A 17515-nucleotide genomic window follows, 5' to 3' on the forward strand; every position below is an offset into this window, starting at 1 on the left:
TCACAAAGCGCATTTTTGACGATTTCCAAAGTAACGTTCTATTTTGCGACGTAATGTAATATTTAAAAACAATAAAAAGTATTGAAAAGATACGATACTACATTAAATTATTACGACTGTGGACGTAATGAATAAGACAATTACGATTTTAGCGAATCTGATAAAGTAATGAAAGAAATGTTGAAAAGAAAACAGGAAAAAGAAAGCCCCATCCCCACCCCACCCCTTTCGCGCGCACTCCTGTCTGTTCATATGCAATGATGTCCTGATGAAATCGGGATCAGCGTGCCTGCATCAAAGTTTTTTGAAATATGTAGACACGCGCTTTCACATTCAGTAGTGAAATATTGTAAAATCAACGTATTCATGATCGTCTAATTACCTCTTGACAATTATTTCAGCTATAAGATATAATAAGCTGTACAAATATTGCAAAAATATTTTTTTGAACTTTTCTTCAAATCGGACGAAAAAACAAAACAAAAAATGATTTATTCTGGTGTGGCCTTTTTGACCCCTTATAACTCGAAAACCGTAAGAGATATCCGAAATCTGATTGAAAAATGCAGGCAGGATTATTGATGAGGAATCCAATAAAGAATCCAATGAAATAAAAAAAATCAAAATCGGACCCAAAAAAAGTTTTAAAAATGTTTTCCAACTTTGATCCCTATAACTTGAAAAGATCCAAAACACATAAAATCTGCTGTACATTTGTTTAGCCGAATTAAATAAAGAACACATTAAAAATAGAATATTTAAAATAGAAAAAAAAAACAATCTAGATGGGTTTTAATTAAATACGTATTTTTACCCTTTTTTGACCCCTTTTTCTAAAGCGGCAGGGGCAGCAAAGTCCAAATTAAACAGGAATCTTCTTAGTTGTTGGTAAAATCATATCAACATTTAAGAACAATACGTCAACAACAACGACGACGCGGACGACGACTGCGCAATAACATTATACGACCGCAAGTGGTTGCTACTGACTTTTGTGCTTGTAGGTTTGTAGGCTTTCTGTTTTAGTGAGGGTGTTTTATGTTTTTAGCGCATCACGAAATTTGTTTACATAAATCCTCACATTTTTGTCATGGGATCAAAATTCCTTCAGATCATTTTTAAATGGATGATGCCAAACTATTTACCATATCAGGATGTAATCTGATCATTTCAATTGACCAAAACGTACGAAAAATCAATATCGAATCGGATAATTAAATAATAAAACATGTCGTGTGTGTTATTTTATGGACAAAATTAAATAAGCACACTTCTTTTTACATGTAACAATTATAGAACGATGTACGTCGCAATACAAAAAAGACGTCAAATTTTGCCGCTTTCGACGTTACCAAAAATGACACCAACATCGTACGCTACGTCTAAAATTAACTCTATTTCGTTTGTGTTGAACTGCCCCGCCCCCTTAGAAAATTGCAATTTTTAAAAATTGTTGAAAAATTGTTCAAGATACCCTCAGAATATAGGATTTGAGGTTTAATATTTCAAAATTTTCTTAGGGGGGGGGGGGCATGTCCCCAACCCCTCTAAAAAATTCGGATCACTTCGTGATCCTATCAAGAATTTTTTTGACCCCCCTCCCTTTACCTAAAACTCTGGAACCGCCACTGTAAGTTATCATTTCTATAATCTTGAGAACTTCGCCTGTAAGAACTTATGAGTGGCGATTCATGTCAAAATAGGGATATTTCTATAATGATACTTTTCTTTGTCATGATAGTTTTTGCTTGTATCATGTTACTTGCAAGGAATATAATTATACTTTCTTAAAAAATTATTATACTACAATTTTTTAGAGGTATTATGATACGTACTTGTTTGAAGTATCATGATACTTTAGAGAATCAGTTTATTGCTGTAAGTAAAAATGTATTTCTCGCATGTATCATGATATCTGTTGATAGTATAATGATACTGAATGTATCAAAATGATTGTTGAAACTATAATGATTCTTGTTGAAAGTGTCAAGATAATTGTTGAAATTATAATGATACCTATTGAAAGTATCAAGATGATTGTTGAAACTATAATGATTCCTGTTGCAAGTGTCAAGATGACTGTTGAAACTATAATGATTCTTGTTGAAAGTGTCAAGATGACTGTTGAAACTAATGATTCTTATTGAAAGTGTCAAGGTGACTGTTGAAACTATAATACTTATTGAAAGTGTCAAGATGATTGTTGAAACTATAATGATATTTATTGAAAGTATCAAGATGACTGTTGAAACTATAATGATTATTGTTGAAAGTGTCAAGATGATTGTTGAAATTATAATGAAACTTATTAATATTATCAATATGATTGTTGAAATTATATTCATTGAAAGTATCAAGATGATTGTTCAAACTATAATGATACTTATTGAAGATATCAAGATAATGTATACTGATTGAAAGCACTCATCTAGATGATTGTTGAAAGTAAACAAAATGGTACATGTTGATGGCATCATTATACCTTGTACTTGATATACATTACAAAGCCCCTTTTTATAAAAATCATTCAAATATTTCATATTTAAAACATTTAAAGATATTTTGACAAATACCATTATATTTAAAAGCAGTATCATTATTCTTTCAACAAATATCATTATACTTACAGTAGGTATCATTATACGTATAAGAAGTATCATTACAATTTCAACAAGTATCATTATACTTACAGGAAGTAACATTATACTTCCAATAAGTATCATTACACTTACAAGAAGTAACCTCATCCTTTCAATAAGTACTATATTACTTACATGAAATATCATGATACCTGAGAGAAGCATAATTAACTAGCAGTAATCAAGTGTAGTGATTCACTAGACGAGTATCAAGATACTTCCAAGAAGTATAATGATACATCAGGTAAGTACCATAACACTTCGTTCTAATATCATGGTGAAGTGAAAGCTATTATGATAGAGAAAAGTATCATTATAGAAATATCCATATTTTGATATGAATCTCGCAAGGCATAAGAACTTTTGTTTACAATTCTATTTTAGGACTTTATGTATGATGTAGTTCCGATTACGGTAGTGTAAGAATAGGGTGATCTGTACATATGTAATAGCTAAATCAGGGCAAATGTCAGCCATTCTGCGTCATTCACCTGTTAAAACTTTTGTTCAAAATGAACTTTGCCACATACATTGGGAATATATAGTTCAAAGATTGTTGTCGTACTCACGTGGTCGTACTCGACCCGAAAACACTACTTACATTCACGAGGTTGGTGCCCTTATTCTAGGTCTAACATGGCAAGAGTGAAATCAAGGAAGGCAGGATTCGAATGATTTTTCAATAGGAACACACACACACACAAATCAAAACAAAAGAAACAAAAACAAAATAACACGTACAAAGAAGCAAAAGTAAAATTATGAGAAACCCGGGATCCACTAAAAACTGGAAGCATTGAGATCAGATGCACTGGTAGAGTAAGAGTCCTTTTCTTTTCAAACTACACACACAGCTAAAGCAAGTAATTGCAGTACAAATTAAGTACTAATTCATGCAGGAAAATAAAGAACAGTGACTGTGATACATACAAAATGTCAAGAATGGAGAAGAAAGCATGATAATTAAAGAATGAAATGCAAAGCAAAGTGTTCCCACTATTTTCATCACTATAATGACTTCTCTTCTCCAAGTTATATCTGTACTAGTATTTGTATAAGAGGTATTTATTCTCCGAGTGTTTTGAATGCATTTCAGTGAAAATATTCGGCTTACGTTTTCTAAAGGTGTATTATCACCCGTCTGATTTTTACACGGAAATGTACTCAAGGAAATGTACAACGCAAGACGCCGGCCATAAAATTCAAGTCAATCCTGTCATTTGATTGCACAAAATTATCTTTTTGTATCTCAGTTTAATTTTCAAGTGAGATAAGCCGATTTTAACAGGAAGAACATTCATCAGGTACATGGATTTGGTCGATTGTTACACTTATAGCTCGCCTTACCTTTAACCATGAAAAATTTTTGCATCACTTGGAGTCCGTCGTCATCTGTCTTCGTTAACTTTTCTTTAAAAATCTTCTCTCAAACCACTCAGTGGATTATTACTAAACTTAGTCATCAGCATCACTATAGGGTATCTACTTTACATCCTTCATCAAGGAGTACTTCATCAACTTTACACCGCCATTGCTATTTTGAGACTACAGGGGCCCGGGGTTGCCCCCAGTATCAAATATGCAGCTCCACTACTTATATAATAGTGGGGCTGCATATTTGATAATGAGAGCGGACCCTGTGACAGGGATCAAGTCACCATTATCTACATATATCTTAGAAACCATAAGAAATATTTGAAAATAAATGCAACCTTCCTTCTTCCGCTTGAAGAGCTCTACCAAAATTTCCAATGAGTCAAATTTGTTGGACAACTCCTTGTTAGAGTATTTGCAATTGAAAGCGAAAAAAATACGTTTACTTTTCAGCCAATATCTTGAAAACTGGTAATATGTAGAATATCAAAGTGCTGTTAGCACTGGAGGTTGTTGATTTTTGTGAAATTGTAGTATGAACAAATTTTCAAAGATTACATGATCTAAAATTAAACTGTGATCATACATTTGTATTTTGTATATCATTAAGAACAGTTTTTTCCCCAATATGTATAAACTGAATGTCTCAATTCATACTGATCCGACCTCGCACACATTTACAAATTACGTTCCATTTCACCCTTTTCCCAAAGTTTTAACCGGTCCAAAAGTTAATAAGTATCTACATTCAAAGACTATATTAACAAGAGTATTTATCCAACACTGTAATTATACTAATCCCTAAAAAGTCTGAATCACACACCTGGTAAGATCAGAAATATGGTGGCTATACTAGCTGATCGAGCAGAACAAAAATTACAATGTCATTTGTCATACTGAGGACCATCCTAACACCACTGATAATGTTTGTAGTCTTTATCATAAGGAGTACTTCATCAACTTTACACTGAATATGGAGGAACAGGATTGCTGGGAGTGTCACTTAAGTGTCTGTTTCTGTAAGAATCAGGCAGTGGGTGAAAGATGGTATGAAAAAAAAACATTTTGAAAATTGCACCATCAACATCAAGGAAAAAAAGACAATTTTTACCATACCATTTTGGTAAAATGGGTTATAATTTCACTGAGCTGCACTCAGCCACTGAAAATGAACATTGCAATGGCAGATAACTCTGTCAAAAACCTTATTTTTCTAACATCTCTGAGCAAACCCAGTGATGCAGAGATCAAATAGTGGTCTTTCCAGATAAAAAAAGACTCCTTGAGTTAAATTATATTGTCAGATCAGTGGGTTTTTGACATGTATACAATGTATTTCAGATTAGTCCCATTTTGCCTGATTCTTATGGGAACTTAAACTTAAGGTATAATTTTTAGAGCAAGTTGAACATACACATGATCTAAGATTGCTGTATTTGAGGCCAATGGCAGAACAGTATGAACCCATTAATTTATTTTGCTACATGTACTACTTCTGCAATGCTATAGAGGAAGGCTTGTTACTATTGTAAATTGGAGGTGTTATTGATGTAATTTTTTTGTCACATGGGCAAAAAAATCAGTATACTGTTAAATATCCAATATAAATAACTGTATCTTCAAAAAAAAATTCTGTTTTCAAAATAATATTTGCATACTTTCATACAGAATCACCAAAAAAAAATTCACAATACAAAACTGAAGAGTCAAAAAACAATGCCATATTTAGTATCAGCGTCATAGCACAGTGCGTACATGATAATATCAATATAAGGTGGATTTACTTCTTGGTAGGTATAAACTATGTCTTTGGTTGGTCTTTATGTTCAATTACTAAGTGACCTCCACCATACATCTGCCCTATCACAACCTGGTAATAATAAACATACATATTATTTAATTTGATTTGTAATAAGCCTTCTGATTGGTTGGTTTAGTCTGGGCAACATAGGTTATCTTAATTGAACTATATACTTTTATGTCATTAAAGTAAATTGATCTGAAGTCCTTGAATCAAATAATTCCAAATTATAGCATACGGAATAACATTTCAACAGAAAAAATTTTTAATTTGTAGCAAAAGTGAATGGAAATTCAGTTATAAGGATTGTTCTTAATTTTTGAACAATTTATTCTTGCATAACCAATTTTGGGACAACTTATGATTGGGTTCATAATCTGCTTTACTGTTCATTAAGTTTAAATTGCCTTCAAGTCGGAAACAGTGTGAAATTTGGCCAAAAAAAACCCCAAAAAACAAAAACAAAAATAATCTTGAAATAAACAATGCAACATTAAGCAAATTCAAAAAGAAAAGGCAGTTTTGTAGTCGAGACAGAAAATATCACAGCAAGCCTGATAGGATGCTATAAGATGTTCTGTCAAGAAGTTAAAAAGTGACATTATCAGTGTCATTACAATTGAATTGATGTAAGGTGGTGTAGCCTTACATAGAAAATATAAGTATATATTAAAAAAAATATTTCATAATTTTTTGATTGGGTTAAAATTTTGCTTATCATCTCAAAGACCACATTTTATGTTACTGTGGCGCCATCACATTAATTGATGATCAACTTGTTAAATTTTACTGTGAAATTACAAGCTAAGGCATATATTTTTTTCTGTCTACTTTAAATACTGTAATTGGACTTATTTCCGTGTGATTCTTATTTTCACAAATTTCTTGGTCATGCACTATCCGTAATAAGTATGTGCTAAAGAGAATTTCTACCATTATTCTTTACACAAAAACTAAGATTTCTGGGAAAATAAGTATCCACGAATATGTTCACAGACCAATAATCATAAAATTAAGTAGCGGCAAAAATTAGTACAATTACAGTAACACCAATGCCCATGACGCACATTTGAAAATAATCTGCACCACAATTTATATAGTGTTCACCAAAAATCTGATTAAATCATTTTTTTTTTCAAAACACCCTCATGCTTTCTTGACAATTTATAAAACTGAAGAAACTAACATAGCATGAATTTAATTAGATTACCGGTAAAAAAACATAAATACAACTGGATGTCAATTTTTATTCCATTAAGCAGCTCCTCATATTTTTTATGACTGTATGCTTTCACAGCTGTTTTGACGTATACAGCTAGTAGAGACTGTGATTGTTGTTACAATTCTGTTGTATTTCAAAATGTTGGAGTAAAGTAGAATTAATTTTCAAATTGAGAACAATTTAAGATTTATTGAATTTCCACTTACCTGTCGTTTAATAATTTCTAGGTTTGTTTGTCCTTTTTTTAGTAATTCAGTAATTTTTTGAGTATCTGTAACATCCTTATTATGTCTGAACTCATCTCTTGTTTTCCTAAGAGCATAATGTCTGAAAAAAAATAACAGTATCTAGAATTCCATGTCTGATTTCTCAAAAAGCAAGCACCATTTGTTTCTATATATGTGGATAAATATCATCTTATGTCACACACATGTAGCTTAATAAGGAGTTAAATACAAAAATGTATAATTAAAATTCTGCAATGCCAGATCAAATCAGTAGATATTTTCTGTTCAGAATTTTTTTTTTAATTGAAAAATACCAGGAATTATTTAATGGGAGAAGGGAGATAATTCATTTTTATTTATCCAATTTAAAATAGAGCAGTGTAATAATTTCATAATGAAAACCTGGTTGGTGTAGAGAAAATGCCCTTGACAAAAAAGGAGATTACAATTAGCTCAAAGATAATGAATGTGGAAAAAAGTCATCTTTGTATCCTAAAAATGCATGTGAAATAAAATCCATTTTTCCAAAAGATAGACTGAGTTTATTTCCTCATTAGTGTTACAAAATTGAAAATTTCATAGAATCACTATTTTTTATAAAAAGAATTGCATAAAATTTTAAATATACATGTACATTAAATTTTATAAGAGGCTTGATGCCACAAAATGCAAAAATGCTGTCATTATGATAAAAATTGACTGTTCATATATCTTCTTCTTAGTTACACTGCAGAAGATTTAATGACACCCCATTGAAAGAAACATTTGTTTGAAAACAAGGAAAGGAAAAGGTGGAGAACTGATTAAGTCTGATTGTGCATTTTCAAGAAAACATGTATTAATGTATTTATCTATTGATGATGCTTCATTCAATGGCCATCTTTTAAAAAATGTAACTATACAATCATTTCAAGAAAAAAATGTATAGAAAACCTACATATATGTACTTGGATTTATTGTTCTTAGTATACCCTTCTTGTATATCCAAATCATTACCCAAGAGTTATCAATGAGAATAATTATAGTAGTACATTTATCTGCCTTAATATAAGCCATTTAAAGCATTTTTTGTACCTATATTGAGAAGAGTGTGTACTTACAATGACTATGATAATACCATGTACATATACATGTATCTGTATATTAGTAAACTTCATATATTATTTTGACAACTTTTCATCATTTTGTTTTCAGCCAATTCTATCAAACTATACCATATAGCATTTTTGTTGGGTGCAAAATTTTGTGATTTGGAGGCAAAAAGATAAATGAAAAATTTTAGCATTTCTAATTTTGGCATATGCTAAGTGGTGCACCACATACTTAATTCAAGAGTAAATATTTTGTAGAATTTATTTTGGCATTTTTCACAGACTGCTAAAATATGCTATAACCAGCACCCTACGAAAATTTTCCTGCAATATGGTATGTTATATAACTGTTAGTGACCTAATACTGAGTGATATCTCCTGCATGCAATACTACCTTGTATTTCATGGAAAGCAAGTAAACCTTATGTAAAGTATAAGTATTTTTAAAAGTATGGTTATGTCTCTTTGCATAAATTTGACAATATTTTTTTCTGCTTCATGTACATCTAAATATAATGCCAAATCATTCTATCAAGTTTTTCCAAGATCAATTAAATAATTTCGTGCTTCAAAATCCTGCAAGTTGCTACATGTAATGTTGTATATACTACCCAATACTTTTGAGATTATGAGTAGGGATATTTTTTGTTTTGACCATGCCACTAAAACTACACTTGTATCTTATACATTGTATCCAGGAAAATTTTAACATCATGACAGAGGCTAATGTAAACATCCTTTGCCAGGCTTGTTTGTCAAATAATCTTTTTGAAACTAAATGATTTTAATTATAAGAAATAAAAAATTAAATTGAAATGAATAATGTATACTGGGGTCTCACTGTATCTTGGTAGTAAGCTGTTTCCTACACTGAGGAAAAACAGGCCTTTGGAAAGTGGATTTTTATTTTGTCTGAAGTTATTACAAATCTAACTTTTCATTGCATTCAAACCTATTTTTCTGATGCAGCATCTTTAACATTCAGTAATTGCTTGCAAAAAGGTAAGGTAAATTTCTGTGCCTAAAAAAAATTTTCCCATTGTATCAATGTATTGAAAAGGAAATTCTCTAAAATCATTTTTATCAAAAACCCTTGCAATGGTAATTTGTAGGGATGCACTTCAACAACATTTCAATGGATCAATATAACTTTTAAATCCTTACTTCATTCTTTTTGACAGCAATTTTCCAAAAAATGACCATCAAAAATTAAGAAAATAGCTAAAAATCTCATAAAAACATTGAGTTGGTCCCTTATTTTCCTGTCATAGAGAAAACTTGACTAATACATTTTGTATGTGGTTTCAAATACTGAAAATGTGCATTGTTCTATAATCTTCATCTAGCCATACCGTGATACAGTGGGAAATGAGTTAAAAACTTGAAATAGAAAAAAATAACCCTGAAAAAAGTCAGGTCAGTTTGGGATTTAATTATACATAAACTTTATGTAACTGTTCATACCTAGGGAATGCTATTCCTTCAAAATTTTGAACGTGCACAAGTTTGTCAGTAGTCAGAGTGAAATTAGTGTTGAAATTGGGGCAATATTTGTCAAAAGGTTATGATGAATCTTAATCTTTAATACTTAAGGTTAATCAAAAGTTTAATAAGATTGTAGATATTAAGGTGATAATGGGTGACTGAATTTTGTGGTTTTTATGTTTCTGTATATATCTACCACCAAATCCTAATACTACTAATGGACAAGAAGTAGTCTTGTTGGCAAGTAATTCTCTCAAAACCGATTTTTTGTCCTCTCCTGTGAAACAAGTCCATGCCCACAATTCAAGAAAAAAAAAACAACAGATTGCTGATATTTTGCTCTAACCATAAGCTACAATACAACGAGGAAGCAGAATAGCGAGAATTTCTTCTGTCTTGAAAACGGCGAGTTCTACTCTCTGACCAATAATGGCAATATACTATAGACTATAGTTGGGTTACGTAATTTTGCCAATTTTAGGCAAATCCATTTAAATATTAAAAATTACGACATTAACATTTTATCGTTCACCTATAATTATACGACGAAAATTTTTTGCTCTCCTTAATTAATTGCTTGTACAAAGAGAGAGCCTTAGATCTTGTACCCATGCTGCTCGATTTCCCCTTCGAGTATTTTTTATGAATAGAGTTACCTCCCTCTATATTTGACTAAGTTGCGAAACAATATTGGAATTGGGTCCGAAGCTGACATGTGAAGAAGTGAAAGTAGACGATACTTACTCACTGTTGGGTACTTTAACATAAGATAATCACAATTGGTTTAATGTCTATTTTCTTTTTTTTTTACATTAGTGATATCTTGCACACAATCTGCTATTAATTCATGAGGTATATTATTTTTTTCAGGACTGTAGACTATAGTGTAGTTTATTCCGAATTTAACCTTCATTGCCATTGGCTTGTATGGATAACACTCCAGTGCCATTGGCTTGTATGGATAACACTCAATGATATTGTTGGCCTGCACGTCACCCTTTCATGAGTTAAAATATGTGTCATTTTATTAAATAATAACCATACAGTACCTTAGGTATATTTTTATTTAAATGATTCATTTTATAGATGATGTCTAGAAAAAGATAAGTCTAAAACAATTAATCAGTGTAATTTTGAACAGAAACACCATATCCTACCATTTGACTATCAATAGGGAAATAGTTTATCTTAATTGGGATTAATTTTGAGCCATTTTTAGACAAAATTGGGAACTTTTATCACAGGAAAAAGTCTTTTTTCAGAGGTAATTTCAGACAAAAATGTCACAAAAGATTGAAATCTGTTTCAAAGGGATCTAAATAACAAATCATCGAAGTGTTGCTTCCAGACACTCAAGTTATACCACTGTGGTGAAACTAGTCCATATAAATATGTCTGGGGAGGCTAATTTTCATTTTGCTTGGTTGTATGGCAGGACGGCCTACCTGCGTTGTAGTAGGTAGTGAGATTTAAATAGCCAGTTAATTGACTTGGCAAAAGGATTAATTCTTGAGCCGAATCGGTTTGTCACTGGCTTGCCACTGAGCGGGCTAGGGTTCAATCCTCGGTGGCGGAGTATAATTTTGGGAGTCAAATCATGCTCTCCCGTTACATTTGGCACCCAACTAAAAACCCACAGGGTTTGGTTAGCTATTGAGCTAGTGTTAGAATCGTTCGAGGTACGAAGACTCTTAAGATGGGGGAAATGTGGCTGGACGGCCTACCTGCGTTGTAGTAGGAAGTGAGATTTAAATAGCCAGTTAATTGACTTGGCTAAAGGATTAATTCTTTAGCCGAATCGGTTTGTCACTGGCTTGTCACCGAGCGGGCTAGGGTTCGATCCTCGGTGGCGGAGTATAATTTTGGGAGTCAAATCATGCTCTCTCGTTACAGTTGCCTCCCTGTCAGTGAGACAAAAAACGTCATATTATAAAAATGTCTCAGCAAGTGTCATGATTATCTGAACATTTGGTGAAACCAGTAGATCTGACTCGCTTGCATATAAAATAATTGTTCTATAGTCAGTGTAGGGCTGGTCCATTCATATTAGTCTGAAGGTAGTGGTACATTAGGTAAGGTGAAAAGGCAGCATAATTAAAAAAAATAGAAAAAACTTTGAGCAAAGCTCATTAAAGGATAGACTCCACTGAATCCCTTATCAGCACAACGAATTTCATTGTGGAAAATTGAAAATAAGGAAGTAGTTCCTGATACTGAAATCTCAAAAGGGATTCATTGAAAGACATCCCATCTCACTACTCCAGTTTATCATTTGATCAAAATATAAACAAAGTCATTAGGAAGATTATGTTGCTTCAGTCTGAAATATAATCCTACAATATGTCACACCAATGTAAATCTTCTGTCAGAATATCAGAATGGCTGTGACATGTAGCTGCAGAGAAAACTGTAACCAACAGTTGTGGATGGACAGACAGATGGACAACATGATCACTATGCATCTCCATCAAGGAAGGATGTGTAATGATGCATGTACATTTTATTTTAGAACACCTCTGCAATCTTGTCAAGTTGAAGTACATACATGTTGTACAATTTGGTAACTAAATTTTTGGCTGATAAATGAATAAAAATTAAAAAAAGAATGTAAAATGTTTAAAAAATCCTGAAAAAGAACATAAAGATGTATTGGGCATATTGTTTTTCAATAGCAATGGAATTTGTATGACAATCATCATATGATTTCTAAAAAATGAACAACATTTGGTTCATGTACATATACAGGCATTTACATTTGTAACCTCGCAAAATAATCTAAAACATGCATGCCATAGTTGCTCTTCCTTTATATACAATCCTTGATTTATACAAATACAATCTACTAAGCAATAGGTATGTGTAGTGTTCTAAAATTTATTCTGATTTTACATTTTTCCACCATTCCATATTTTCATTTCAGTAGAAGAATTAACGGTATGGGTTTCTTCAGGCTCAATGTCATACTTAGGAAGAGACCATTTAGATTAAAGGTTCTCCAAAGATGTTGTTATTATTGCACCATTCCTAAACCAGCTGATGTGCAATCAAATGGAACCATAGAACTCTTAGGAAAAACTTACAGTGCAGATCACATGACCAACATCCGGCCTAGCTTGGTTCCGAAGATTGGAATAAATCTCCATAACATGAACAACCACCCTTTAAACCTCCTAAAGAGACGGATAGAGACTTTCTTTTATAAAAGCTTTCTAAATCGCTACAGCAACCCTTTATTTTCTGTTTATGATGCTATAAATCCAGTGGTTACCTTAGAACAGAACTTTGATAGCTTGTTAGTGCCCATTGATCATGTTAGCAGAAAGAAATCAGACAGTTTTTACTTGAACTCACAATACATGTTGCGTGCTCACACATCTGCACACCAAAGTGATTTGATACGTAGTGGATTAAATGCCTTCTTAGTGTTTGGTGATGTTTATAGGAGAGACACAATTGATGCTAGTCACTATCCTGTATTTCATCAAGCAGAAGGAGTTAGAATGTTCACAGAACATGAGGTACTTGAAAACTATATATGGGTGTACTTGTTTATTCAAAATTACATTGTAGGTGTGTGATGTATTATAAAACACTGTATTTCAGATCAGAATATTTTCAGTTTATCATCTTAACTATTTTCATAGTAACCATAAGAAAATAAAATTTGTAAATTGAAAACAAAGCTGTTTCAAATATTTTCTTTATAGAAGACTTCATACAATTGAACCAACAATCCAAATTTAAGACTACAAGATAAGTTACTAAGTGGAGAAATTGCAAACAAAGATCTGCATAAATAAATATTTTGGTTTACAGAAATTACAATAAGAATTTAAAAAAAATTTCACCAATACTTCGATTATGTTGTTTTATTATTATTTCCAGTATGATATAAAGATAGAGACTTGTGTGAATTTATTTTTGCACACTAAGTCAGATATTCAGTATGTATTTTCCCTATTTTTGTAAGTGCTTAATAGAAGACAGATGGAGGCAGTTCAAAATATAAATTACAACTTGTTTTACCCTACTTTGCCTCACATGTATAGCACCAAATATGAAAATATGTGATTTCTGATATTAAGCTGTAATTAAGTATGTGTATTTATTATCATTGAGTTATGCTTACATTTCTATTTTTACTACTGAACATAGCTTTTCAACAAAGTACAGCAATGTGGTCCTATGAAGTTATTTGAAGATGGCCAGAGAGATGACCTGAAGCAAGGGAAACATACAAAAGAAGCCCAGATTGTTTTGGAGCATGATTTGAAATCTACACTTGAAAACCTGGTATTTGATTTGTTTGGGAAAGGTACTATAATTTTATAATTTTTTTGTAGCTTTTGTGAATTAGGAAATAGGTTTTATTTTTTTTATTTTGTTGATAATGATATATGTGGATTTAGATCAATGAAATCATATCTTGCTTTTAAGAACCATTCTGTGTAGGAATCAGGCAATGGTTGGGACATCACAATTCTCAAATCAGTCTTTTTTGCCTTTAATATATTCAGTATATCTAGAAAACAACTGAACAGCTATTTAAATTTATCCTGAAGCATTTGTGACGTAGATATTTTTTGACTGCTTATAAAGGGAAGAGTGTGGGAAAATTTTCCCTTTCATACCACACAAAAGTGTTGAGGTATTATGTTATACCATCCAAAAGTTTCATGTCCATCCCCTGATGTTTTCCAGGTGATTTAGAAGATTATAGAAGAAATTAAAGGATCTTTTTCAAACTTTGTATAGTTGAGTAAAAAAAATGCAGATCATGTTCAAATTTCAGTTTGATTATATTATTTACACAAAAGTTATAGCCATTTTTAATTGTTTTAACTCTCAGACTTTTTTTGCAGTGTGGTGGGGTATCATTTAATTTCCCATTAGATGCTTTATTTTTTTCAATATAGTTTAATTCTTTTGTTTTTGTAGATGTAGAAACACAATGGGTTGATGCTTACTTCCCATTTACACACCCGTCATGGGAATTGGAGATTAAATTTAAAGGAGAATGGTTAGAGGTCCTAGGTTGTGGAATAATGGAACAAGAAATCTTAAACAAGGGTATGTACAATTCAGGATTTACTTATCTGGCTTGTATACCCATTAACCCTCTGACATTGGTGGGAAGGAAAGTCAATGAAAAATTTAGAATCTCCACATTAAAGTGGAATACTTGTTGGAGGTTTTTTGTTAAAACCACTATATTTTCTATGAAAAATGCTTAATAATATTTATTATTATTGAATTCATCATATAAAAATTGCTTTTACTTAAAAAATAAAAAACAAAAAAAACAAAAAAAAACATCTATATGAGATATTGTCAATGCAGGAGAATATCCCACATGAGACAGTGTCAGTGCAGGAGAATTTCCCACATGTGACGGTATCAATGTAGGAAAATCTCCCAATTGAGACAGTGTCAATGCAGGACAATCTCCTACATGAACTGTTCCAAAGGTTAACAGGTATGGTGTTTGGATTATTAGTAACACTAAATGCTTTCTTAAAAATAAGAAATTTCAAAGAAGTGGTGTCGACACAATGGTCAAAGTATTAGAATTATGCTAGACAAAAGTTTGTGCCATGAAAGTGTTACAAAATAGTAGTATTTGATTTATATCCTAAACTGCAAATATTTTGAATTTTCTTGTTAATGTTGGTGCTTGAAAATTGTTATTTTTGTGAAATGTCTGAATGCGAGTTACACCTATAAGTGCTATGACAGTATCATTTGCTTAGTAAAATTTGGATTTGTTGTTTCAATGCAGATATAGTCGATGCAAATTATAAGTAATTCACCAAATAATCTACCTTTTCCTCACTGTGAAGGTAATGTATTCCCCTATTATCCTTTATCAAGTCTCCTTGAGCCCGGCTTGAGGCCATATAAGCAAATACAAAAATACCAATCATATAAATATTGTATATTTTTGTATGCTGTATACTTTTTTCAGGGAGTAATGTCTCATCAACAGCATTATAACCAATAAAGCAAAATGGGTATTAAAAGTGTACTTAAAAGGAGTTGTACAGAAGATATTGATAAATTTTAGATAATCTTTTACCTATTTTAGCTGGTGCAAATGATCAGGTAGGCTGGGCATTTGGTCTTGGATTAGAGCGATTAGCTATGCGGCTTTATGATATCCCAGATGTTCGACTGTTCTGGCGCTACGAGGATACTGGATTCATGTCACAGTTTGATGTCAAAGATCCTAGCACACCAATAAAATATAAGGTATGAGTTAATTTATTATAAGATAAATATGTTCAGAGTTTTCATTAAAAGAAGCATTAACCTCCGCATAATTTAAGCAAATCTGGAAAGGATGTGAGAAACCTTAAAAAAGAAATTAATTGTAAGTATCTGTTAGAATCAGGCAGTAGATGAAATATGGTATAGAAACTTTGATATTCATACTATTTAAATCGAGAAATATATACAAACTTTCTGTATTATTTTGACAAAATCATTAAAATGCACTGCAAATAAATGTTTCAAGAGCTGAAGACTGTTTAAAAATCAGAATTTTCTAACATCCTATTGAAAATTTCCAAGCATATCCAATGATTCACGTATCTAATGGTGGTTATTTCAAATAGGGAAAACCTTCTTGGGTGAAAGATATTGTCAGATCATTCCATTCGGGTTAGACATGCATGTTTCAGATTTTCCCCATTTTTCTTATTCTTGCAAAGACTTGTACCTAAAGAAAATGATGGGGGTTGTGGTAACTTTTATTGGGCAAGGGTGGATGCCAACCTAAATAAAGATGACCTTGAAATGATCTTTTTATTTATTTGATTTGCAGGAGATCAGTACATATCCACAAAGGATCTACAATATGTCTTTCTGGATCCCAGAAAATTACAATGAAAATGACTTTTATGATTTAGTACGCAATGTTGGTGGAGATGTTGTAGAACAAGTCTATCTTAAAGATGATTTTTTTCATCCAAAGAAACAGAAGCAATCTCATTGTTATGACATGGTATATAGACACATGCTCAAAGATCTGTCTAAAGAAGAGGCTAATGTGATTCATAAAACCATAGGAGATGCTGTGATAAAAGAGCTTGGTGTAGAAATGAGATGGGAATGGTGATCCTTTAAGGCTGAATAGAATGAATTTCTTGGTTCTCAGGTTCTCTCTTCTTTGTTTTGAAGGTGCCCTAATTACCCATTTCTAAATTGCAATTTTGATGGTGGTTTAAGGCCACCTAAAGTTGGTTTTTTAGTTCTCAATATCTCTCTTGTCTGTTTTGAGAGTGCCCTAAATATCCATTTTTATTAGTTTTTTTTATGAAAAAAGCATCATCACTTTGCTTGGTCATTAAAAAGATGAAATGAATTGCCTCCCTTCCTTAGTGATTCTCATTTAAAATTTCCTGGAAACCATGAAATATAGTTTGAAAGGCGTGTGTGTATACGGTTGATTGTAGGCCAAAAGATTAAAATACTGTTTATAAAAGAAGGGAAGAATTGGAATTAGATTTACATGCTCTGTATGAAGCAAAGCAATGACTTGAGTGTTTAAGTTTGTTCTTATCAAAATTTATTGCTATACAGGGAAAAGTTCAAAGAAAGAAGTTTACAACACCAATATTATTTACTTTATTATAAAGGAGCAACTCTTTCGCTGTACCTATGTATAATGATGTTTT

The 17515-nt window shown here is 31.8% G+C and overlaps 2 protein-coding genes across 3 annotated transcripts; one reads left to right on the top strand and one right to left on the bottom strand.

The window, feature by feature from the left end:
• Window positions 1-5631: 5631 nt before the first annotated feature.
• LOC148617124 (LYR motif-containing protein 4-like) lies at window positions 5632-10527 on the bottom strand. The gene is made up of 3 exons (XM_088584452.1): window positions 10372-10527; window positions 7243-7363; window positions 5632-5883 (listed from the first exon to the last, which is right to left on the bottom strand). The coding sequence occupies exons 1-3, from the start codon at window positions 10449-10451 to the stop codon at window positions 5815-5817; spliced, it is 270 nt and encodes an 89-aa protein (XP_088440578.1). The 5' UTR covers window positions 10452-10527; the 3' UTR covers window positions 5632-5814.
• On the top strand, window positions 10499-17454 carry LOC148617125 (phenylalanine--tRNA ligase, mitochondrial-like). 2 transcript variants are annotated; one of them, XM_088584448.1, is made up of 6 exons: window positions 10499-10593; window positions 12760-13357; window positions 13995-14154; window positions 14778-14909; window positions 15925-16088; window positions 16663-17454. In XM_088584448.1, the coding sequence occupies exons 2-6, from the start codon at window positions 12776-12778 to the stop codon at window positions 16954-16956; spliced, it is 1332 nt and encodes a 443-aa protein (XP_088440574.1). In that variant the 5' UTR covers window positions 10499-10593; window positions 12760-12775; the 3' UTR covers window positions 16957-17454. The 2 variants fall into 2 exon arrangements, with proteins under 2 accessions (XP_088440574.1, XP_088440575.1); XM_088584449.1 differs by having other exon boundaries at window positions 10513-10593; window positions 12763-13357.
• Window positions 17455-17515: the final 61 nt, after the last annotated feature.

Source organism: Perna viridis, chromosome 5, assembly GCF_037379345.1.
Source record: "Perna viridis isolate PV_CMFRI_1.1 ecotype Kerala chromosome 5, ASM3737934v1, whole genome shotgun sequence".
In the NCBI taxonomy this organism is placed as follows: Eukaryota; Metazoa; Mollusca; class Bivalvia; order Mytilida; family Mytilidae; genus Perna; species Perna viridis.